We start from the raw sequence: 24,931 nt of genomic DNA on the forward strand, positions 1-24,931 counted from the left end.
AATCTCAGGAGCAGAAAATATAACAGGCTTTCCGAGGACACAGAAGACAGAGACCTAGACAAAATACCAATATGGAGGAATTGATACCAAAATAAATAACAAGAGGAGGTCACAGGCAGGCATCTAATCAAACCAGATATAAGTAATATGCCTGAACCATAATTTAAAACAACAATTATGAGGATACAAGCTGGACTTGAGAAAAGCAAAGAAGACACCAGGGAGTCCCTTAGCACAGAGATAAAAGACCTAAAAACTAGTCAAGCCAAAATAAAAAATACTATAACGAAGATGCAAAACCGACTGGATGTAATGACCACAAGGATGGAAGAAGAACCCATTACTGATACTGAAGATTAAATTATGAAAATAATGAAGCTGAAAAGAAGAGGGAAAGAAAAATGTTAGATCACGAATGTACACGTAGGGAAATGAGCAACTCCATAAAGCATAACATTCATATCCTAGGAGTCCCATAAGTAGAGAAGGACAAAGGAGCAGGTTTCTTTGAGGAAATAATAGCTGAAAACTTCCCTAATCTGCGGAAGGAAAGAAACATCCAAATCCAGGAGGCCCAGAGCACTCCCATCAAAATCAACAAAAGCAGGCCAACACGAAGACCTATCATAGTAAAATTTGCAAAAAACAAAACAAAACAACAAAAAAAACCCCACAGAGATAAGGATAAAATCCTAAAAACAGCAATGGAAAAGAAATCCCTGGGACCTCTGGGTGGCTACTTGACTTCCGTTCAGTTCATGATCTCAATAGGGATCGAGCCCCGTGCACTTTAGCAGAGAATCTGCTTGAGTTTCTCTCTCTACCTCTCCCTCCACCTCCCCCACCTCTGCTCTTTCTCTCTCAAATAAATAAATAAATAAAAAACAAATCCCTAATGTACAAGGGAGGACGAAGAAATTTAGCAGCACATCTATCCACAGAAACTTCACAGGCCAGAAGGCTGTGGCATGATATATTCAACATGCTGAACAGGAAATATATGCAACCAAGAATAACCGATCCAGCAAGGCTGTCATTAAGAATAGAAGGAGAGATAAAGAGTTTCCCAGACAAACAAAAACTAAAGGAGTTTGTGACCACTAAACTAGCCCTTCAAGAAATATTAAAGGGGACACTCTGAGTGGGAAAGAAAGACTAAAAGCAACAAAGACTACAAAGGAACAGAGAAAATCTCCAAAAACACCAATGTTACATTTAACACAATGGCACTAAATTCATATCTATCAATAATTGCTGTGAATGTAAATGACCTAACTGCTCCAATCAAGAGACACAGGCTGCCAAAGGGTTAAAAAAAATAAGATCCATCTCTATGCTGCCTACAAGAGACACATTTGAGACCTAAAGACACCTGCAGATTCAAGGTGAGGGGACAGAAAATATTTACCTTGCAAATGTATGTCAAAAGAAAGCCAGAGTGGCAATACTTACACAAGACAAACCAGATTTTTTTTTAAATTTTCTATTATGTTATGTTAGTCACCATATAGTACATCATTAGTTTCTGATGTAGTGTTCCATGATTCATTGTTTGCATGTAACACCCAGTACTCCCTGCAATATGTGCCCTCCTTAATACCCATCACCAGCCTATCCCAATCCCCAGCCCCCTCCCCTCTGAAGGCCTCAGTTTGTTTCTCAGAGTCCATAGTCTGTCATGGTTCATTCCCCCTTCTGTTTACTCCCCCTTCATTCTTCCCTTCCTTCTCCTACCGATATCTCTGCTATTCCTTATGTTCCATAAATGAGTGAAGCTATATGAGAATTGTCTTTCTCTGCTTGACTTATTTCACTCAGCATTATCTCCTCCAGTGCCGTCCATGTTGCAGCAAATGTTGAGAACTAGTTCTTTCTGATAGCTGAGTAATATTCCATTGTATATATGGTCCACAACTTCTTAATCCAGTCATCTGTTGAAGGGCATCTCGGTTCCTTCCACGATTTGGCTATCGTGGACAATGCTGCTATGTACATTGGGGTGCATATGACCCTTCTCTTCACTACATCTGTATCGTTGCGGTAAATACCCAGCAGTGCAATGGCTGGGTCATAGGGTAGCTCTATTTTTAACTTTTTGAGGGACCTCCACACTGTTTTCCAAAGTGGCTGTACCAACCTGCATTCCCACCAACAGTGTAAGAGGGTTCCCCCTTTCTCCACATCCTCTCCAACATTTGTTGTTTCTTGCCTTGTCAATTTTTGCCAGGATAACTGGCATAAGGTGGTATCTCAATGTGGTTTTGATTTGAATTTCCCTGATGGCTAATGATTTTGAACATTTTTTCATGTGTCTGTTAAGTCATTTGTATGTCTTCATTGGAAAAGTGTCTTCATACCTTCTGCCCATTTTTTAATTTGATTATTTGTTTCTCATGTATTGAGTGTGAGAAGGTCTTTATAGACCTTGGGTACCAGCATTTTATCTGTAGCATCATTTGCAAATATCTTCTCCCATTCCGTGGGTTGCCTCTTAGTATTGTTGACTGTATCCTTGGCTGTGCAGAAGCTTTTGATCTTGATGAAGTACCAAAAGTTCATTTTTGCTTTCATTTCTCTTGCTTTTGGAGATGTGTCATGAAAAAAGTTGCTGTGGCCGATGTTGAAGAGGTTGCTGCCTATGTCCGCCTCTAGGATTTGATGGATTCCTGACTCACATCTAGGTCTTTCATACATTTGGAGTTTATCTTTGTGTATGGTGTGAGAGAGTGGTCAAGTTTCAGTCTTGTCCATGTAGCTGTCCAATTTTCGCATCACCATTTAGTGAAGAGACTGTCTTTTTTCCACCGGATGTTTTTTCCTGCTTTATCAAAGATTAGTTGCCCAAAGAGCAGAGGGTCCATATCTGGGTTCTCTATTCTGTTCCATTGGTCTATGTGTCTGTTTTTGTGCCAGTACCATGCTGTCTTTTTGATCACAGCTTTGTAGGATAGCTTGAAATTCAGCAACGTGATTCCCCCAGCTTTGTTTTTCTTTTTCAACATTTCCTTGGCGATTCGGAGTCTTTTCTGGTTCCACACAAATTTTAGGATTGTTTCTTCCAGCTCTTTGAAAAATGTCATTGGTATTTTGATTGGGATGGCGTTGAAAGCGTAGATTGCTCTGGTTATATTAGACATTTTAACTATGTATATTCTTCCAACCCATGAGCATGGAATATCTTTCCATCTTTTTGTGTGTCTTCTTCAATGTCTTTCATCAGTGTTCTGTAGATTCTAGAGTTTAGATGCCTTACCTCTCTGGTTAAGTTTATTCTGAGGTATCCTATGGTTTTTGGTGCTATTGTAAATGGAATGGATTCCCTAATTTCTCTTTCTTCAGTCTCATTGTTCGTGTACAGAAACGCAACTGATTTGGGACCACTGATTTTGTATCCCGCTACATTACTGAATTGCTCTGTAAGTTCTAATAGTTTGGGGGTGAAGTCTTTTGGGTTTTCCATATAAAGTATCATGTCATCTGCGAAGAGAGACAGTTTGACTTCTTCTTTGCCAATCTGAATACCTTTTATTCTTTTTTGTTGTCTGATTGCTGTTGCTAGGACTTCTAGTACTATGTTGAACAATAATGGCAAAAGTGGGCATCCTTGTCGTGCTCCTGATCTTAAGGGAAAGGCTTCCAGCTTTTCACCATTGAGAATGATATTCGCTGTAGGCTTTTCGTAGATGGTTTTTATGAAATTGAGGAATGTACCCTCTATCCCTATACTCTGAAGGGTTTTAATCAGGAAAGGATGCTGTATTTTGTCAAAGGCTTTTTCTGCATCAATTGAGAGGATCATATGGTTCTTGTCTCTTCTCTTATTAATGTGATCTATCACACTGATCGATTTGCGAATGTTGAACCACCTTTGCATCCCAGGGATGAATCCCATTTGGTCATGATGGATAATCCTTTTAATGTACTGTTGGATCCTATTAGCTAGGATCTTGTTGAGAATTTGGGCATCCATATTCATCAGGGATATCGGTCTGTAATTCTCCTTTTTGATGGGGGTCTTTGCCTGGTTTTGGGATCAAGGTAATTCTGGCCTCATAGAATGAGTTTGGTAGTTTTCCTTCTGTTTCTTTTTTTTGAAACAGCTTCAGGAGAATAGGTATTATTTCTTCTTTGAATGAAGACAAACTAGATTTTAAACTAAAGACTATAATAAGAGATGAAGAAGGGCACTATATCATGATAAACGGGTCTATCCAACAAGGAGATATAACGATTGTAAATATTTATGCCAACTTGGGAGAACCCAAATATAAAAATCAATAACAAACACAAAGATACTCATTGATAACAAAAGAATAATAGTAGGGGAGCTTAAAACCCCACTAACAGCAATGGACAGATCATCTAAGCAGAAAATCAAAAAGGAAACAATGGCTTTGAATGACACACTAGACCAGATGGACTTAACAGATGTATTTAGAACATTTAATCCTAAAGCAGGAGAATACACATTCCTTTTAAACATGAAACACTCTCCAGAATAGAATACATACTGGGTCACAAATCAGGCCTCAACAAGTACAAAAGATTTAGATCATACCATACATATTTTCTCACCACAATTCTATGAAACGTGAAGTCAACCACAAGAAAAAATTTGGAAAGAACACCAATACACGGAGGTTAAAGAATATGCTACTAAAGAATCAATGGGTTAACTAGGAAATTAAAGGTGAAATAAAGAAATACATGGAAGCAAATCAAAATGAAAATATGACAGTCCAAAGCCTTTGGGATGCAGTACAAGCAGTCATAAAAGAGGAATACAGCAATACAGGCCAACCTCAAGACGTAAGAAAAGTCTCAAATATAAAACCTAACCTTACACCTGAAGGAGATAGAAAATAGCAAATAAAGCCTAAGGCAGCAGAGGAAGGGAAATGGTAAATACTAGAGCAGAAATAAATGATATAGTAACAAAACAGTAGAACAGATTAATGAAACCAGGAGCTCTTTGAAAATTTTAATAAAATTGATTAACCCCTAGCAGACTTATCAAAAAGAAAAGAGAAAGAACCCAAATAAATAAAATCACAAGTGAGGGAGGAGAAATCACAATCACCACTACAAAAACACAATTGTAAGAGAATACTATGAAAAATTTTATGCCAGCAAATTGGGCAATCTGGAAGAAACGGATAAATTTCTAGGAGCATATAAACTACCAAGACCAAAACAGGAAAAAATAGAAAACTTGAACAGACCAAGAGACAGCAAAGAAATTCAATCAGTAATCAAAAAATCTCCCAAAAAAGAAAAGTCCAGGATCAGTTGGCTTCCCAAGGGAATCTTACCAAATATTTAAAAAAGGGTTATTACCTATTTTTCTCAAACTAGTCCAAAAAATAGAAATGGGAGGAAAACTTCCAAAATCATTCTAGGAGGCTAGCATTACCCTGCTTCCAAAACCAGACAAAGACACCACTATAAAACACAAGTACAAGCCAATATCCCCGATGAACATGGATGCAAAAATTCTCAACAAAATATTAGCAAATGGAATCCAACCGTACAATGAAAGAATCATTAACCATGATCAAGTGGGACTTATTCCTGGGCTACAAGGGTAGTTCAATATTCACAGATCAATGTGATACACCACATTAATCAAATTAATAAAAGAAATTTTATTTTATTAATATTGTAATATTAATAAAAGAAAGGATAGGAACCATATGACCCTCTAAATAGATGCACAAAAAGCATTTGACAAAATACAGCATCCATTCTTCATAAAAACCCTCAACAAAGTAGGGATAGAGGGAACATACCTCAACATCAAAGGCCATATAGGAAAGACCCAGAGCTCATATCATCCTCAACTGGGAAATATTAAGAGCTTTTCCTCCAAGGTCAGGAACAAGGGAGGGATGTACAGTCTCTGTATTATTATTTAACATATTACTGGAAGTCCTATTCTTCCAATGAGACAACAAAAAGAAATAAAAGGCATCCAAAATTGGCAAGAAGTCAAACTCACTATTCACAGATGATATGATACTCTATATAGAAAACCCGAAAGACTCCACCAAAAAATTGCTACAACTAATACATGAATTCTGCAAAGTCACAGGACACAAAATGAACATACAAAAATCTGCTGCATTTCTATACACCAATAATGAAGCAGCAGAAAGAGAAATCAAAGAATCAATTACAGTTACAACTGCAGCAAAAACCGTAAGATACCTAGGAATAAACCTCAGCAAAGAGGTAAAAGATTTGTACTCTGAAAACTATAGAACACTAATGAAAAAAAAATGAAGAAGACAAAAAGAAATGGAAAAACATTCCATTCTCAGGGATTTGAAGAAAAAACATTGTTAAAATGTCTATACTACCCAAAGCAATCTATGCATTCAATGCAATCCCTGTCACAATACCACTAGCATTTTTCCTAGAGCTAGAACAAACAATCCTAAAATTTGTATGGAACCACAAAAGACCCTGAATAGCCAAAGCAATCCTGAAAATGAAAAACAAAGCTGGAGGCATCAAAAATCTGACTTCAAGGTATATAACAAAGCTGTAGTCCATCAAGACAGTATGGTATGGGTAAAAAAAAAAAAAAGGCACAAAGATCAATGGAACAGAATAGAAAACCTACAAATGGACCCATAACTATATGTTCAAGTAATCTTAGACAAAGCAGAAAAGAATATTCAATGGAAAACAGACAGTCTCTTCAACAAATGGTGCTGGGAAAACTGGACAGCTACATGGAGAAGAATGAAACTGGACCACTGTTTTCCACCATACACAAAAATAAACTCAAAATGGATGAAAGACCTAAATATGAGACAGGAAACTATCACAATCCTATAGAAGAACATAGGTAGCAAACTCTTTGACCTTGGCTGTAGCAACTTCTTACTAGACACATCTCTGGAGACAAGGGGAAACAAAAGCAAAAGTGAACTATTGGGACACCATCAAGATAAAAAGCTTTTTGAGGCATGTGGGTAGTCAGCTGGTTAAATGTCCAACTCTTGGGTTTTGGCTCAGGTCATAATCTCAGAGTCATGAGATCAAGCCCCATGTCAGCCTGCTTGGGATTCTGTCTCTTCCTCTCCCCCAGTCCCTTCCCCTTCTAGTGTTCTCTGTCTCTCTAAAATAAGTAAATAAATCTTTAAAAAAAAGATAAAAAGCTTCTGTACAGCAAAGGAAACAATCATCAAAACTAAAAAGCAGCCTATGTATGGGAGAAAATATCTGCACATGACATATCTGATAAAGGGTTAGTATCCAAAATCTATAAAGAACAAACTCAACACCCCCCCAAAAATGATCAAGAAATGGGCAGAGGACATTAATAGATGTTTTTCCAAGGAAGATATACAGATGGCTAACAGACACATAAAAAGATGCTCAACATCACTCATTACCAGGGAAATACAAATCAAAACCACAACGAGATTCCACCTCACACCTCTCAACATGGCTAAAATTAACAACATAGGAAACAACAGGTGTTGGCAAAGGATGCAGAGAAATGGGAACCCTTTTACACTGTTGGTGGGAATGTAAACTGGTGTAACCACTCTGGAAAACAGTATGGAGGTTCTTTAAAATGCTAAAAGTAGAACTACCCTATAGCACAGCCATTAGACTACTATGTATTTACCCAAAGGATACAGAAATGCTGATTCGAAGGGTTACATGCACCCTGATCTTTGTAGCAGCATTATCAACAGTAGCCAAATTTTGGAAAGAGCCCAAAAATCCATCAACTGATGGATGCATAAAGAAGATGTGGTGTACATATACAATAGATATCACTCAGCCATAACAAAGAATGAAATCTTACCATCTGCAAGGATGTGGATGGAGCTAGAGTGTACTGTGCTAAGTGAAATAAGTTAGAGAAAGACAAATACTATGATTTCACTCATATGTAGAACTTAAGAAACAAAAGAGATGAACATAGGGAAAGGGAAAGAGAAATAATCAGAGGAAGGCAAACCATAAAAGACTCTTAACTACTGAGAAGAAACTGAGGGTTGCTGGAGGGGAGGTGGGCAGGGGATGAGCTAAATGTGTGATGGATATTAGGGAGAGCACTTGTTTTTCATGGTTTTTTGGGTTGTTTTTGTTTTTTGTTTTTGTTTTTTTAAGGAGAGCACTTGAGATGAGCACTGGGTGTTATATGTATGTGATGAATCACTAAATTCTACTCCTGAAACCAATATTCCACTACATGTTAACTAACTAGAATTTAAATAAAAACTTAAAAAAATTATTACTTTACAGAGTTTAGATGCTTTTAATAGTTAGTACTTTAGATATTTGCCATCAATTAAAATCACAATGAATGAGGGCCCCTTAGTTCTTAAATGCTGCATCACCCTCAAAAGTACACACTTTAAGATCTATATACAAGCTATTAACATTTTGCTATTGGTTATTAAAGACAAGTGATTCTCTAATATTTGAAAACACTGTAGCTGACATTTTCTCGAAGATAAAACAAAATTTTAAATGAAAAAATATTAAATTAAATGCCAAATTTAGTCCCCTTTATTACTCAAATATTAATGAAAGCTAGCTCTGGACTTCCCTTTTTTTAACTACACAGTAGGTCTCCCATTGGGATGACCACATTTGGTTACTTAATCATGTCTCCAATTTCTGTCATCCAAAACACAATGGTACAATAAATCTAACAGTTTGACTGATACACAAATGAAAACGTGTGCCTTATTACAAGTGATTTTCTGTTTATGATATAGCAAAAAGAGCAGTTCTGTAAAATACTAACATTCAAATTCTGTTTTCCCCACAGCAAAATCATTCTTGAGAACCATCATCATTATTCTATTCTCTAAAATGCACTGCTGTTATGAGGTGTATCACTGTAACTAGTGATATGAAATGAGGTATTAAGATGCATACTTCCACCCCCTATTATTTTTCATAATTTATTTTATCCACAATGGCTAGTGGGTACTTTCTAACCTGTATCCCCTAAATAAACCTGACATATCACTTGAGGAAAGGATCAGAATAAGGTAATAACAAGAAATCTCACTCCAGACCAAAAAGAGGCTAGGTTTTGCTCTGTGAACAGTGACAACCTTGGGCATACAGTCACAGATACACACATACACACACACACACACACACACACACACACACACGAGTTTATTGATGATAAGATAATAACTATTCATTGTTTTTTAAAAGCCCATAGAAAAGAATAAGAAACAATCTAAAAGATCCTCATAATAAATCCACCCAAAAAAATTTCTGTTAGCGATTTTGGTGTATTTTAAGCATTTGTGTATATTTTTACTATAATGCTGGGAGCATAATATATGTCCTGCCTTGTGTTTTGCTTCTTTTCCTTTAACCTTTGTCCATTTGATAAATGAGAAATGATTTCATGGATTTGATTTATATGCCTTTTATTATTGTGGTTCATTTTTTTAAATAATATACTGGAATTTTATATATTTTCTTTCTTTTTTTAATAAAAATACAAGTCACAATTTTTAATTATTAGATTCAACAAAGGATAACATTTTAATAAAGATAATCAGAACAAAAGGTAGACAGAAAGAAAATAAAAAGTACCTGTCATTCACTGCAAGTGTAAACAAAGCTAAACAAAATGTTAGGGTGGGATAGCTATCTCCCCGTGTTCAATGCCTAAATGGAGTTTTGAACAAATGCCATAGGTACCAGTATTTTAGTTTTGTACCAAATATGTGGTATAAACATGTACCAATATTTGCTATGTATATTAAATTTTCAATGTGATAAATGAACTTGTTTTTTCACTTGTTCAAACTTGTCTAATCTATATATTTTCTTTTATGGATTTATTTACACTAATAATTTTCCTGAAATAAAAGCTCTTTACAAATTAAGGGCAATATTCCAATATACTGTACATGTTTTTTCACCAGTTTGTTGCCTGGTTTAGTTTGACAATGCACAACTGAAAAAGAACGACTTACACGGTAAAATTACTAAAACAACACTCATCAGAAAAAGAATGTATTTTGAAGATAAAAACAGTAAGTGTATTTGTTACCTGTTAAGTGATCTAAGTAGTACTGATAGAGCTTGCACTGAATAGGAGTCATTCTCACAGCTAGTACATATTCATGTTTTGGAGGCAAGAACTTTGTTAATGCTGTATAATCTTTCCTCTGTAATTAACAAGAAAGAGAATGAAATTAGTTAACCTAAATATATGACAGGAATTGACTGCTCTAAGAATCATCATTGCTTCCAACTAAAAGATACACATAAATAAACAGGTACCAAACATACAAGAAAACATTTTCTTAAACATAGTTAGCCTCTTTAATCACATAATCAACACTATATGATTGTAGTTAATGTATTTCCCTATGACTACGCAACATGATGCACTGGTAAAAGGACGCTGCAACACACCAGGCAGGTTTTAAACTGAAGTAGTCATATTACCAAGCATGTAATTTATTTTTTCAAATGGTCTCCTCTATATAGAAAAACAAACAAAAAAGAATAAAAGTGTATAGGGGTTACAGTAAGCAGTGTTAGGAAAAAAGACTTGCTTTAATCATACACTAAAAGCAATGAATCAATGTCTGATCCTGTCTGATTTGTCCTTTAGGTAAGATGTGCCATTATGCCAGAGGATAACACATAACTTTAGGGAAACTGTTTACCCAGATGAGAAAGCAAAACATGTATACGCACTCTTGATACCATTTGATTATAGGAACAAGAAAGAAAGAACATTAATGTGCTAGGTACAAATGACTACCTAAACCAGGAAAATACTGTCTAGGTAGTAGCAGCAATACAGAAACAGAGGACTTGCTAGTACCTGTGGCTAACCTGAACAAAAAGGATGACTGCCTTATATGATAGTAGAATATCCAGTCAGAAGGACAGCCCACCTTATTTGTTACATCTTTGTGGCTACAACTAGTATCTATGTCTAAAGAAAAAGTGCAGATTTTGAAATCTACTAACTGCTGGCTCAATCTCTACATACTTACCTACTCATTAATACAGATTCACTAAGTATCTGTATGTAAACACTACTAACCCATTCAGATTAGTGTATGACTTCAAAGTAATTACACCGTTTCTTCAGGATTACATTAAAAATGGCTCCTCCACAATTCATAATTGCCTTTCCTACAACTATTTCAAGTAAATGAGGTTTAGGCCACTCTACCATAAAATTAGGGTGAGCATAGGAATTTCTTAATCGTAACAGCTATGTTCTTTTTACATACCCCCTATCTTAAAAATGAGGAATCTAAACATTAATATATTGTAATATGAAGCTATACACTTAGCAAATGAATTAATCAATTACGCTATAAATGGAACTCTTTTTTTAAAGTTCAAAGTTTCAAAGACTTTTGAAGACAATGCAAGGAGATTTAACTATAAAACTATATACTGAAAAAAGGGGAAAGAAAACACAAAATAATTAAATTCAGAAAACATTTGGGGATTATAAGAGTAACAATATTTTGTTATATGGAATGTATTTGTACCTGAACACATCCAGCTAACATCTCATAGAGAATGTGAGCACGCTTTTTCATCACTCTGACATCTACCATGGTAGAATCTGCACACTGACCATTTTGGATTGGATTTATAAACCGATTCCTGAACTCCTTAATGGATCCCAGCAAATTTTCCTTGATAAAGTTAACCATGCAATGATCTAAGAGAGAAGACAATAGTAATAATGGCTAAAAGGGACTCAGAAAAATTCTCCGATAAAACGTTCATGTCAAAAACACATGCCATGGAAGCATTAGAATTAAGCTACAAAGAAGGAATAGCAAACTGAGTATAGACTAAATTTTGGTTTTAAATCTGCTCTGGAACTGGACTGCCTAAATCAGATGAGAAATTCAAATAAAAACCATCCCTAAATTCTAGACATGAATGTTTAAAAACAACACCTAAGAACATTTTATTCTAATTCACTATTCTCTATAACAGATACAGACAATAAAACAAGTATTCTATAATCCTAACCATGATTTCATGGTCAGCAAGGGTATCTTGTGAAAAATACATATTGAACCAATATAATAAAATCAGGTAATAAGCCACTGTATCAAACTTTATATTAACTGATCTTGTTCCAGAAGCCCTTAATAGAGCTATCAGCTGCCCTATATGACATAGGACCACAATGTGAAACAGCATTTTTTCCACTGTTTCAATATAATTTTATTAGTAGTTATTATGTCAAAATTGATATTTATATGACCCAAGGGACTATCTTAGAAAATTCTAAAGAATATGTAATTAGACTTTAACATTAAAATAGAACATATTCTCATTATAGCACGGCCCTTAAAAAGTCATGAATAATAATGAGAATTAAGTGCATTTGAATCAAGAACTAGAAATGAACTCTACATGCACTGTCACTTAAAGCAAAGTTCCATGGGAGTATAACATACTTCTATGGATATAAATTTCATTGGCAAACACCATTGGTTTGCTTTTTCACTGTATCATAATACTCTTCTAACTAATATTTTATTGTTTTTGCAATGTGAAGTACCACTTCTACAAACGGAGTAACAGAAAAAGGGGAAACTGGAACCGATAAAAATAAAGATAAAATATAGGTTACAGTGAGATAATAACCAGTTTTACAAATAATAAAAAACAGTTACATTACCATGCACTAAAGGAATGGAAATAATAAAAATAACAAAAACTATTACAATGGATTATAATAGGAAATTTCAATTTCTTATTTGCTGAATAACTCATGTTCCCTCTTAAGAATCACCAGACATATGAAAATGAGAGAAATTCACAAGTTATCTGGATTCACATCATCTGTCCTGTCTCAACAAATTCTATGCTGATATAGATTCAACACAGCTCTCCTTATCCCATCTCCATATTCCTAAAACATTCACATGTAGCATTTCTTTTCAATTTCCTATAGTACCCCCCCAAATTAGATATATTTTGTTACAATATCTCCTGAATTTGTAAAGCAATCATTAAGACTTCTGATAATTTTTATAGATTTCAAATTCTATGTTTATATTTGAACACTCAAAATAGCACACCTGTTGACTGTGGTTTACCATTCATATTTATAAAGCATTCCACTTGAAATGTATGGTATTCTTTCACAGCAGACTAAGATGGACCTACACAGATCATAGTCAGAGACTATATTAGACAGAAGAAAGGCAAATGGCAAAGTGGCAAAAACGTATCTGAGGCAATGCCAACTCTACAGCATAACTGCAGATATTAACTCACACTCAATTAGGTTATTTTGAAGTGGTGTTCCTGTTAAAATAATCCTCCTCCTTGACCGTATAGAATTCATAGCTTTTGAAACAGCAGATGCTTCATTTTTCAGAATATGACCTTCATCACAAACAACAAAGTCAGGGCCTAAAAAATGTATAAAAAACAACATTTAATTAGTATATGATAAAACTTAAAATGTAATTACAAATTGAATATATAATCCATTTAAGCAAATAAGTTAACTCCTTAAAGTGCTGCTCTTGTGGGAAGATAAACAATATCCTCATAAGAACAGTCATATTTTATCTGCTGCTGTATTTACTGTATTTTGTAATGTGGCACTAACTGGTATTAATTGTATCCCAACAGTAGAGTATTAAAGTAATACTACAGATGATACTTAAGATTCTCTCAGTAAGAAACAAAAATAAACAAAAATAAAAATAATCAAAAGAGTAAAAAGATCCCCCCAACGGATGTAAGGCATTTGAAAAATAGAATCTTTTGTAATTGGAAAACAGTTTCTAAAGATATATTTCAGCACTAGTGTATCAAGTGAACACAACTGCCTAAGACGACTAGCAATTTATATATACATGAAAAGACAAATTTCACAAGTTACATTTTAAGAAATACAATATGAATCACAATAGAGGGCTGCCTAGGTGGCTCGGTCAGTTAAGTATCTGCCTTTGGCTCAGGTCATGATCTCAGGGTCCTGGGATCAGGCTCCCTGATTCTCCCTCTCCCTCTGCCCCTCCCACTTGTGTTCTTTTTTTCTCTCTCTCTCTCTCTCAAATAAATAAAATATTTAAAAAATAAAAATAAATCACAATAGACTCTGCAGTATCTCCCACTTAACATATTCCAAATAACTAACACCCTTTGCCGGGGGAAAATTTAACTGATAAAAGGGCAGCTAAATTGATTCTTATACGGCCATGGGGTGTGGGGCAGGTGGGAAGAACACTTTCCAAGCTATAAAAGATTTTACAGCTGAGAGTGACTCTTTCAAAAGAAATACATACACTTTATTAAAATAACATACTATTGTTTTCTAAAGTATGGTTTATACTTTGCTTGATGGTTAATATACATACATACTACTTAAATACGGATTTCAACAACAGCAGTTGTCAAATTACTCCCCATCTGTTAGGCATTAGAGAAAATTTATCTTCTACATGAGTTCAAAAGTAAATGCTTCAGTATGACTGATCAAATAACGTAATTGTTAATCAGTATTCAGATGGGGCTATGCAAATATTAAGACTTTTTAAAATTACTTATATACTTTTTTTCATAATAATATTTATTATATTATGTTAGTCACCATACAGTACATCCCTGGTTTTTTATGTAAAGTTCGATGATTCATTAGTTGCGCATAACACACAGTGCAAAATGCAATACATGCCCTCCTTACTACCCATCACCAGCCTATCCCATTCCCCCAACCCCTCCCCTCTGAAGCCCTCGGTTTGTTTCTCAGAGTCCATAGTCTCTCATGCTTCATTCCCACTTCTGATTACCCCCCCTTTCTTTATCCCTTTCTTCCCCTACCGATCTGATAGCTGAGTAATATCCATAGATGAGAGAAACCATATGATAATTGTCTTTCTCTGCTTGACTTATTTCACTTAGCATTATCTCCTCCAGTGCTGCCCGTGTTGCCGCGAATGTTGAGAAATCGTTCTTTTTGATAGCTGAGTAATATTCCATTGTATATATGGACAACAACTTCTTTTTTTTTTTAAGATTTTATTTATTTGACAGAGAGAGACAGTCAGCAAGAGAGGGAACACAAGCAGAGGGAGTGGGAGAGGAAGAAGCAGGCTCCCAGCAGAGGAGCCTGATATGGGACTCGATCCCAGAACACTGGGATCACGCCCTGAGTCGAAGGCAGACGCCTAATGACTGCGCCACCCAGGTGCCCCTGGACCACAACTTCTTAATCCAGTCATCTGTTGAAGGGCATCTCGGCTCCTTCCACAATTTAGCTATTGTGGACAATGCTGCTATGAACATTGGGGTGCATATGGCCCTTCTCTTCACTACGTCTGTATCTTTGGGGTAAATACCCAGTAGTGCAACTGCTGGATCATAGGGTAGCTCAATTTTTAACTTTTTGAGGGACCTCCACACTGTTTTCCAAAGTGGCTGTACCAACTTGCATTCCCACCAACAATGTAGGAGGGATCCCCTTTCTCCACATCCTCTCCAGCAATTGTTGTTTCTTGCCTTGTCAATTTCCACCATTCTAACTGGCGTAAGGTGGTATCTTTTTTTTTTTTAAAGATTTTATTTATTTATCTGACAGAGATAGAGACAGCCAGCGAGAGAGGGAACACAAGCAGGGGGAGAGGGAGAGGAAGAAGCAGGCTCATGGCGGAGGAGCCTGATGTGGGACTCGATCCCATAACGCCGGGATCACGCCCTGAGCCGACGGCAGACACTTAACCGCTGTGCCACCCAGGTGCCCCGTAAGGTGGTATCTTGGTGTGGTTTTGATTTGAATTTCCCTGATGGCTAATGATTTTTAACATTTTTTCATGTGTCTGTTAGCCATTTGTATGTCTATTGGAAAAGTGTCTGTTCATATCTTCTGCCCATTTTTTAATTTGTTTATTTGTTTCTCGCGTGTTGAGTTTGAGAAGTTCTTTGTAGATCTTGGATACCAGTCTTTTATCTGGAGTGTCATTTGCAAATACATTCTCCCATTCCGTGGGTTGGCTCTTAGTTTTTTTTTTTTTTTTACTATTTCCTTGGCTGTGCAGAAGCTTTTTATCTTGATGAAGTCCCACAAGTTCATTTTTTCTTTTGTTTCTCTTGCCTTTGGAGATGTGTCATGAAAAAGGCTGCTGTGGCCGATGTCGCAGAGGTTGCTGCCTACGCTCTCCTCTAGCATTTTGATGGATTCCTGTCTCACATCGAGGTCTTTCATCCATTTGGAGTTTATCTTTGTGTATGGTGTGAGAGAGTGGTCAAGTTTCATTCTTTTGCATGTAGCTGTCCAGTTTTCCCAGCACCATTTATTGAAGAGACTGTCTTTTTTCCACTGGATGTTTTTTCCTGCTTTATCAAAGATTAGTTGTCCAAAGAGGTGAGGGTCCATTTCTGGGTTCTCTATTCTGTTCCATTGGTCTATGTATCTGTTTTTGTGCCAGTACCATGCTGTCTTTTTGATCACAGCTTTGTAGTACAACTTGAAATCCAGCATTGTGATGCCCCAGCTTTGTTTTTCCTTTTCAACAATTCCTTCGTAAAAACCAAAATCTATACCTAGCTTTGTATTAAAAGAGCACATACTGGTTTTGTGAATCCTAAAAAGTTTTCTAAAGAGAAAAACTGCCTTTTTCACGTGACTTAAATGATTTTCACCACCATATTCACTGTTCATGAGGATATGGTAAAACAGGTACTCTTATGCAATGTTTGTGAGAGTCTAAATTACTATCAGACATTTTGGAAGACAACTTACAGCATCTATTAAAATGTAAAATGTATATACCCTTTGACCCATATTTCAATTCTAGGAATTTATCCTAAAGGTATACTTCCCCAAGTATCCAAAGATATATAAAATATTCCCTGAAGCACTGCTTGTTTTGGTAGAAAAATGAAAACAACCTAAAAGCTTTTCAAAGGGCATTAATAAAACTATAATGGAATGTTACAGAACTAAAATTAATGATTAGATCTCAATGCACTAACCTGGAAATATATGCCAAATAAATTATTAAATAAAAAGAAGCAAGTTGCAGAATCTATATTATGATACTATTTGTATTTAAACAACCACCTCTGGGGCACCTGGGTGGCTCAGTCAATCGTCTGCCTTCTGCTCGGGTCATGATCCCAGGGTCCTGGGATTGAGCCCTGCATCGGGCTCCTTGCTCAGCAGGGAGCCTGCTTCTCCCTCTCCCTCTGCCTGCAATTCCCCCTGCTTGTATTTTCTGTCTAATAAATAATTAAAATCTTTAAAAAAACCTAGCTCAAACAGGATGATGTTATCTATGTATACACATATGTAGTAAAGGACTAACCCTGCCCAAAGGTAGGTTAGGCCTTTGCCTTTAGCACCTGGGAGGTAACCTCTAAACTTGGAATGTCCTGCCTGAGAAGATGGTCTTTGTTTACCTGGATGGCTTGGGACACACACAAGATCGTCTAACGAGGTGCTTTATGGGGGCAGCGGGGCTTTTGGGCCATATGGCATCTTCTTGATCTTTGGAGGGGGCTAAAGATCACTCACTCACATGGGTGGTCACTAAGTGATCACTACGATCACTCACATGGGTGGTCAAACATGTCTATGTGACCAAGTCCAAACTCTAAACACCATGGCTTGCGTAAGTGTACTTGGTTAGCAACACTCCATACTTACTGTTATGTACCATTGCTGGGAAAAGTAACTGCTGTGTGCAGAATTCCACTGATAGATCAGCCTTGGAACTCTCCTGGACCCCACCCTATGTGCCTTTTCCTGTTGCTGATTTTAATTTGTATCCTTTCACTCTAATAACACATAATCATGAGTACAACAGCTTTTCTGAGTTCTACTGAGTCCTAGTAAATTACCGAACCTGAGTAGTCTTGGGCTTCTAAACAATGCAATATAAAATATGTGCTTGAAAAAAAAACCCCACACAATCTGATTAAGAAGTGGACAGAGGATCTGATTAGAGAATTTTCCAAAGAAGACATGCATATGGGCAACAGGTACATGAAAAAGACCTCAATATCACTAATCATCAGGAAAATGCAAATCAAAACCACAATGAGGTATCACCTCATATCTTAGAATGGCTGTTCTCAACAGGACAAGAGATAACAAGTTTTGGTGAGGATGTGGAGAGAAGGAAACCCTACTGCACCACTGGTAAGAATGTAAATTGGTGCGAGCACTATAAAGGCTCCTCAAACATTGAAAAGTAGAACTACCATATGAACCAGCATCTCTACCTCTGAATATATATCCAAGGAAACAAAACCATTATCTCAAAGAAGTATCTAAACTACCATGCCTACTGCAGCATTATTTGCAATAGCCAAGGCAGGAAACAACCTAAATGTCCACTGACAGATGAATGGATAAAGAAAATGTGGAGCATATATATACAATGGTATATTATTCAGCCATAAAAAACCAAATCCTGCCATTTGTGACAAGATGAATGTATATTGAGGGCGTTATGTCAAGCAAAATAGATCAGGCAAAAAAGGCAAAAACTCTAAGATCTCACTTATGTGGAATCTAAAAACAAAATAAAACAAACTCATACATACAGAAAATAAATTGGTGGTTGCCAGAGGCAGGTGGTTGGGATGAGTGAAATAGGTAAAGATGGTCAAAAGTTACAAAATTCCAGTTATAAGATAAAAAAGTCCTGGGGATGTAATATACAGCATGACAATCATAAATAACAATACTGTATTATATAATTAAAAGTTGCTGAGAGATTAAATATTAAAAGTTCTCATCACAAGAAAAAAATTATAATTATGTGTGTGATGGGATGTTAACTAGACTTATATGGTGATCATTTTGCAATATGTACATATATTGAATCATTATGCTGTACACCTGAAACTACTATAATGCTGTATGTCAATTATATCTCAAAAAATATATGCTTGTTTGCATAAACACAAAAAATTTCTGGAAGGATATACATGAAACAACAGTGAGACAGGAGGAAGGTAACTTTTACTTTTAATATACACCTTTTCCTTCTGTTTGTATTTTGCTCAAGAACATGTACTGCTTTTATAATTTAACTTAAAAAGAACTATTTATTAGCATGGCAATGAAAGGAAAGGGGGTCCTATCCTTAGTAAAGATATCAGAGGGAATAAAAGTAGGAAGAAAGAATAAAAGTAAATATACTCACAAAAAACCCTGAGTCAACAAAAAAGCTAAAAGATGTTATTCATATTCTGTTTACTACAATTGGAATGTATGTAACATTCTAACATTAAAAAGTTTTAAAATCTTTAATGTTTAAAAGAAATAAGTTTTAATAATCTTGGAAATGTATTTTCTGGAAAACCTCATTCCAATGAGGTGGTAGGATTTGAAAATAGCTATCATAGAAATCATTCTAGAGAAAGTACAGGGAGAATGCGGTCATGAGGCTGTGGAGAGTAGAAGAAAAGCGATTTAGCAAGAGGCTCGGAGAAAAGTTCTCCTGTTCAAAAATTAAGCCTGACTGAAATAGTTTAATACACCATGGAAATTTGTCATTATTTTATAAAATTACATAGGTCTAATTTATTGTTTAAATCAAACAGTACCTTGAATTAATATTGTGTGCCTGCATAAAGAATTGAAGAACTGGTAACATGCTACAACACAAATAAAGCTTGAAAGCCTTATGCTAAGTGAAAAAAGTCAGATATTGTATGATTTCACTTTTACAAAATGTCAAGAAATATTTTTACGAAATGTCCAGAAAAGGCAAATACACTGAGACAAAAAGTACATTGGCAGTTTCCAGGGGATAGGGCATTTGAAAATGACTGCTAATGGGTACCGAATTTCTTTTTGAGGTGATAAACATGCTGTGGAGTTCAAGAGAATAGTTGTGATATTACATTACATAACACTGGGAGTATACTAAATGCCACAGAATTGTAAACTTTAAAATGATTAAATAGATTTTATGTTATGTGTATTTTTACCACAATAAACTCTATTTATTAAATTAAAATGTGGGATATTGTAGATTAATATTCAAGCTACCACAATGAATAAATGCTTAGCATGACTTTAAGTAACTGTGCTATGAGTTAAACAAAAAAAGGCAAGTATAGTAATAAGGTTATAAACAGATTATTCATTTGTCAAACCCCAATAAACTCTACATTACGAAGAATAAACTTCAATGTGTCCAAATAATAAAACAAAGGAACTGACCTAAGTGAATTTAGAAAATATTTTAACTATAAATTATAAAGCCATAGACAAAAACAATCATATAAACACTATACTATAGTTGGTAAATTTGTTTCTCACAGAGGTACAGGCTAACAATTCTGAAAAATTACTTTACATGTATAATGAGTCTGGACAAATAAATATATGGCAGTATAGCTGGAACCAGGATTCTCATAGTTGGAAAAGTAAGTAACAGATTAACAAAGGTGAAAATGAACACTATGATACTGGATTTGACTCGAAGATACCATGATGAAATCAAGTTTATCTCTACTCACACACAAAGAAAAACTCCAAATTTTATGTGCAGATAATGGCCACTAAGGGAGACAAAGCTTAATTTCTGCCTTCCCCCAACTTGGATAAGCTATATTCTGTGACTGACTTCCAAAGAACAGAGTAGAGACAGGTGAAAATAGTAGATCTAATGTACCCTGGATATGATGTGATGAGAAAGGTATTTCACCTCTGGTAAATTTTTTCAAAAACCTATAACTCCAGTCTAATAATAAGAAAAACAACAAATACAGACTAGTGAACATTCTATAGAATACGTCCACAACACTCAAGACTGACAAGATAATGAAAAATAAAGACTGAGAAGTTCTCGTAGACCAGACAAGACTGTGGAGACATGAAAATTAAATGTAGTGTGGTATACCCGAGATCAGATCCTGGAATATAATGTGGACATGAAAAATGGTGAAATTCAAATATATTTGGAATTTAGTTAACATATACCAACAATGTATCAATTTCTTAGTTTTGACAAATCTACCATGGCAATGTAAAATGTTAACAGTGGGAAATCTCCGTGCATGGAATATGAGAACTTTTTTTTTTACTCTCATTTCAAATTTTCTGCAAAAAATTATTCCAAAGTAAAACATTTTTAAAAATATCACTAAATGATTTACATGGAAATAACAAATGTTATTTATTCTTCATGTCAAACTTTAATTTTTTAAAAATTTATTTCCTCATGAACAAATCACAATGTTAAGCATCTGAAACTGTTGTTTTAGCTATTCCAAAGCAACCCTCTTAAAAATCTGTTGCAATACTATTCACCAGCTTAAAGTTCTCTGATGATAAAATAACCACGGAACTTTCAGACAAATACTTGATAAACTTATTGAGCCTTAGCTTTACAATGGCAATGTTACTTTGGTACATGTCAATTAAATTATTATCTTAAAAAAGAGGTGAAACAGTATAAACATTCAGTTATGAGTAAGGTCTGAGATTCTAATTTATTACATAGTAAGTATAGCTGATAACACTGTACTGTATAATTAAAATTTTCTGAAAGAGTAAAACTTAAATGCTCTCACCCCAAAAAATGGGGGGAGTAAATATGTGAGGCCATAGATGTGTAACTCAAAGGGGTGAATCCTTCTGTTAGGCAGGAAGGTAGGCCTAAGCAACAGGAGGATGGACCTTAGACATCCTGATGGAGAGCCCTAACTCCCTGCTGGGACAGCCCCCCTCATTCCACCCATCTAGTAGTCGGTTTGAGGTTACAACATCCTGACAGAGTTAGAGTTAAGTTTGTTGTGCTTGTTGCGCTTGTGCAGAAAGCAGTCACTTGTCTTTATTTGACCTACGCCTCTAGAACAGAAATACTGTTGTGGGTTCCTACCCCATTAAGGCATTTCAAATAAATCCTGTGAAAGGACATGGATAGTTGGATAATTATTATATAATCCAGGCCTATCACTCAAATGTTATGACTCTAGGGCCCACCCAAAAGAAAAAACTGATATAAGCCCACACCCAGGAGTTTCTGGGCCTTTGTCTCTCTTGAGTGGCCAACCCCTCCCTCGGAGTATACTTTAATAAAACTTTGCTCTGCTTTTCCTTCATTTTGCTCTCCTGTAATTCTTTAATGTGGGCAGTGAAAATAACTGAGGCTTCCTTCCTTTTCATTCTAATTCTCAGTAACACTTCCAAAATGTATTCATTTATGAAAATCATGCATTGTACACTTTAAATATTTTACAACTCTGTGCTTTATACCTGAATAAACCTGAAAACAATAAAATTTAATTAAAAACAGGCAAATTGATGGATTCTAAAGAATACTGTTATTTTAACGATGAAAATTAGACTTTCTTAACCCACATCCAAAGCTTCAATAAGTGTTTCAAAGTAGATAAAGAAGATAAAGTTTAAAAAGACAAAAGATACAGATAATTAAAATTTAATTAGTTTTGTGAATAATACAACTTGCTGCTTTTCGAAGTGCCAAATAAGAATTAAATATTTGGATCTTGCATTATGAGAACTACTCATAAAGCTAGACAGTACTGCAAATATTAACCTTCCATAGTGATGACACTTTAAAACACAAGAAAAAAACATGCAGCAATTCTTCTAATGAAATAAAGTTGGGAAAGAAACTTAACTGTTTTCAGAGTATGGAGCGAGGTCTTGTTACCATCTAATATTCAGACAGTTGGAAGAAACTGCAATTGTGACTTAGGCACCTGATGCATTTTTAGTTGTTTACAAGATCTCCCCTAAAAACCTCAAACACTTCCAGACTCAGCAACTGAATTCTGAAAAATTGGCAACATTAAGAGTGCTTTCACCTTAATAAAATTATACTAAGAAACAGAAAGAAGGAAAAAACCGGAAGGGCAAATGAAACAAAAGCCAGATACTTAGTAGTTGCTTGTTAAACAGAACATCAGCATATTTTTTACTCAACTTGCTTATTTATCTCAGTGCCTGTTAATGTATTACCTGGATCAACCAAAGCTTTGTTAAAGATTTCCTTCAACTTCCTACTCTTCACATTCCTTCCTTGAGCAAGATTTCTGTACATCTCATAGCCTATGATCATAACACCACCATCTTCTTGCCACCTCTGCAGCATGTAGCTTCTCTCCTGAGGACGTTTCACAGTTGCTAATTCAGAGACCTTTGTGGGAAAATAAACATTTTTAAAGGTAGCTGTTAGGAATCTAGGAATACTGCATATTCCCATGGAAATATGCATAATTGGTAATTAAAAATCTTTTTCTTTTACTATATGAATTTCATGCAGTTATTTTAATAAAAGAAAATATTTAAAACATAATACCTCAAGCTTTTCATCATCTTTTAAACCCTCCTGCCACTTCTCAAATTCATTCATCCAATTCAAAGCAGTATTAAGAGGACAAACCACCAAAGCTGTACTGAAATCCAATTTGTCGCACAAAAGAACCGTATGAAGAAAACTTACCACCTAAAAGAAAACAAATTAAGTTACCATCTTCAACTAAAATATCTGCAAAAATTTAAAATAATCTTACACTTAACTAGTTTTGTTTTATCTTTAAACAATAAAGCAACCAACCAAAGGTCACAATTTCCAAACCAGGCAAAGTACAGGGAAAGAGATATAATATACAAAAAGATGGAGTTTGATTACATGATGTATAAGGTTCTTCCAACTCTAAAGCTCCATGATCCTATGATCAATAGTAATATGAATATAAGAAATAACCATACCAAAACTATGACTAAGTCCCTAGTCTCCACACAATGTCCCTCCCCACAAACTTTCAGAAACTGCCATTGCCAATTTAGAAGAGAATGGTGTTATTCAGTATTTTTCCATTTTAAAGTGTTCTGAATTGATATCTTGGGAAGATGGCAGCGGAGTACGAGGACCCTAGGCTCACCTCATCCCACAAATACAATAACGTAACTATCAAATCATCATAAATATCCCCGAAATTAACCTAAAGACTGGCAGAACAAACTCCATAAGTGAAGGTAGAGAAGAGGCCACATCAAAGAAGGTAGAAAGTACAGAAACAGATCAAGGGGCAGAAACAGATCAAGGCCACTGTGCGGGGGGAGGGAGATGTGGTCGTGGAGAAGGACGAAAGACAGACTACCACATAGGGGAGCACACCAGGGAGCAATGAATCCCCAAAGTAACTGGCTTGGAAAGTGAGGGGGCCGAATTTGGTGAGTTCTTGCAAACAGTGGGGCTTCATGTCCAGAGGTTTAAAGGTCAGCAGGCATGGCTGAGATATAACCCAGAGGGCATTGTGTTGCTCTTGGAGAGAAGGCAAACAGTGTACGGACATACAGCATGGAAACAGTGAAGAGCACCTGGGGCACACAGTGGGGAGGACATTTGATCATCTCAGAGCACATCCCAGGGAACCAGCATTCACAGAGACCCCTCCAAGAACAAAGAAACCAGTCAACATTGTCTTCCCACCCCTCCCCTCAACATAAGCACAAGGCCACCTGTGGGAAGCAGAAGAGCACCAGCACTCATTACCTAACTTGCGTAGACTAAGCCCCAACTGCCAGCATTCCAGCAGAAAGCACCCCTCTGAGTCATGCTTCCCTTAGTCACAGGGCAGAAGGCCCTCTCCCAAAGAAGACCCACCCAAATCCCTGCTCACACCGTGTCTCCCAACCTGGGAGTCTTCAGGATCTCAGTTCAGTAGCGGTTGTAACACTTCTCATTTCACAAGCAGACCTGAACACACCTAGTTAAAAGATGCCACATTAAGGCGAGGAATCAAATGCTGCCCACGACAGGCAAAGAGAGCCTCTGCAGAGGGCTACTGTGAAAGATAAAGCTGCCAGGACAAAACAAAAAAGCACACGCAGCACCCATTGCAGACACTCCCACAAACACCAGACTCTAGGGAACAGGGGACACTATGCAGCACAGTACTATAAGACATTTTCTTCATAAGG

At 36.0% G+C, this 24,931-nt stretch overlaps 1 protein-coding gene across 8 annotated transcripts in view; it reads right to left on the reverse strand.

The window, feature by feature from the left end:
* ATRX (ATRX chromatin remodeler) overlaps positions 1 to 24,931 on the reverse strand; it is a 310,799-nt gene that overhangs the window by 100,050 nt on the left and 185,818 nt on the right. For all 8 annotated transcript variants that reach the window (XM_034649523.1, XM_019809464.2, XM_019809463.2 and 5 more), the window contains 5 exons: positions 23,304 to 23,450; positions 22,964 to 23,141; positions 13,282 to 13,419; positions 11,526 to 11,701; positions 10,055 to 10,172 (listed from right to left, as the gene is read on the reverse strand). In XM_034649523.1, the coding sequence (XP_034505414.1) occupies positions 10,055 to 10,172; positions 11,526 to 11,701; positions 13,282 to 13,419; positions 22,964 to 23,141; positions 23,304 to 23,450 (757 nt within the window). The remainder of the gene's footprint in view (positions 1 to 10,054; positions 10,173 to 11,525; positions 11,702 to 13,281; positions 13,420 to 22,963; positions 23,142 to 23,303; positions 23,451 to 24,931) is intronic.

Source organism: Ailuropoda melanoleuca, chromosome X, assembly GCF_002007445.2.
Source record: "Ailuropoda melanoleuca isolate Jingjing chromosome X, ASM200744v2, whole genome shotgun sequence".
NCBI lineage: Eukaryota > Metazoa > Chordata > Mammalia > Carnivora > Ursidae > Ailuropoda > Ailuropoda melanoleuca.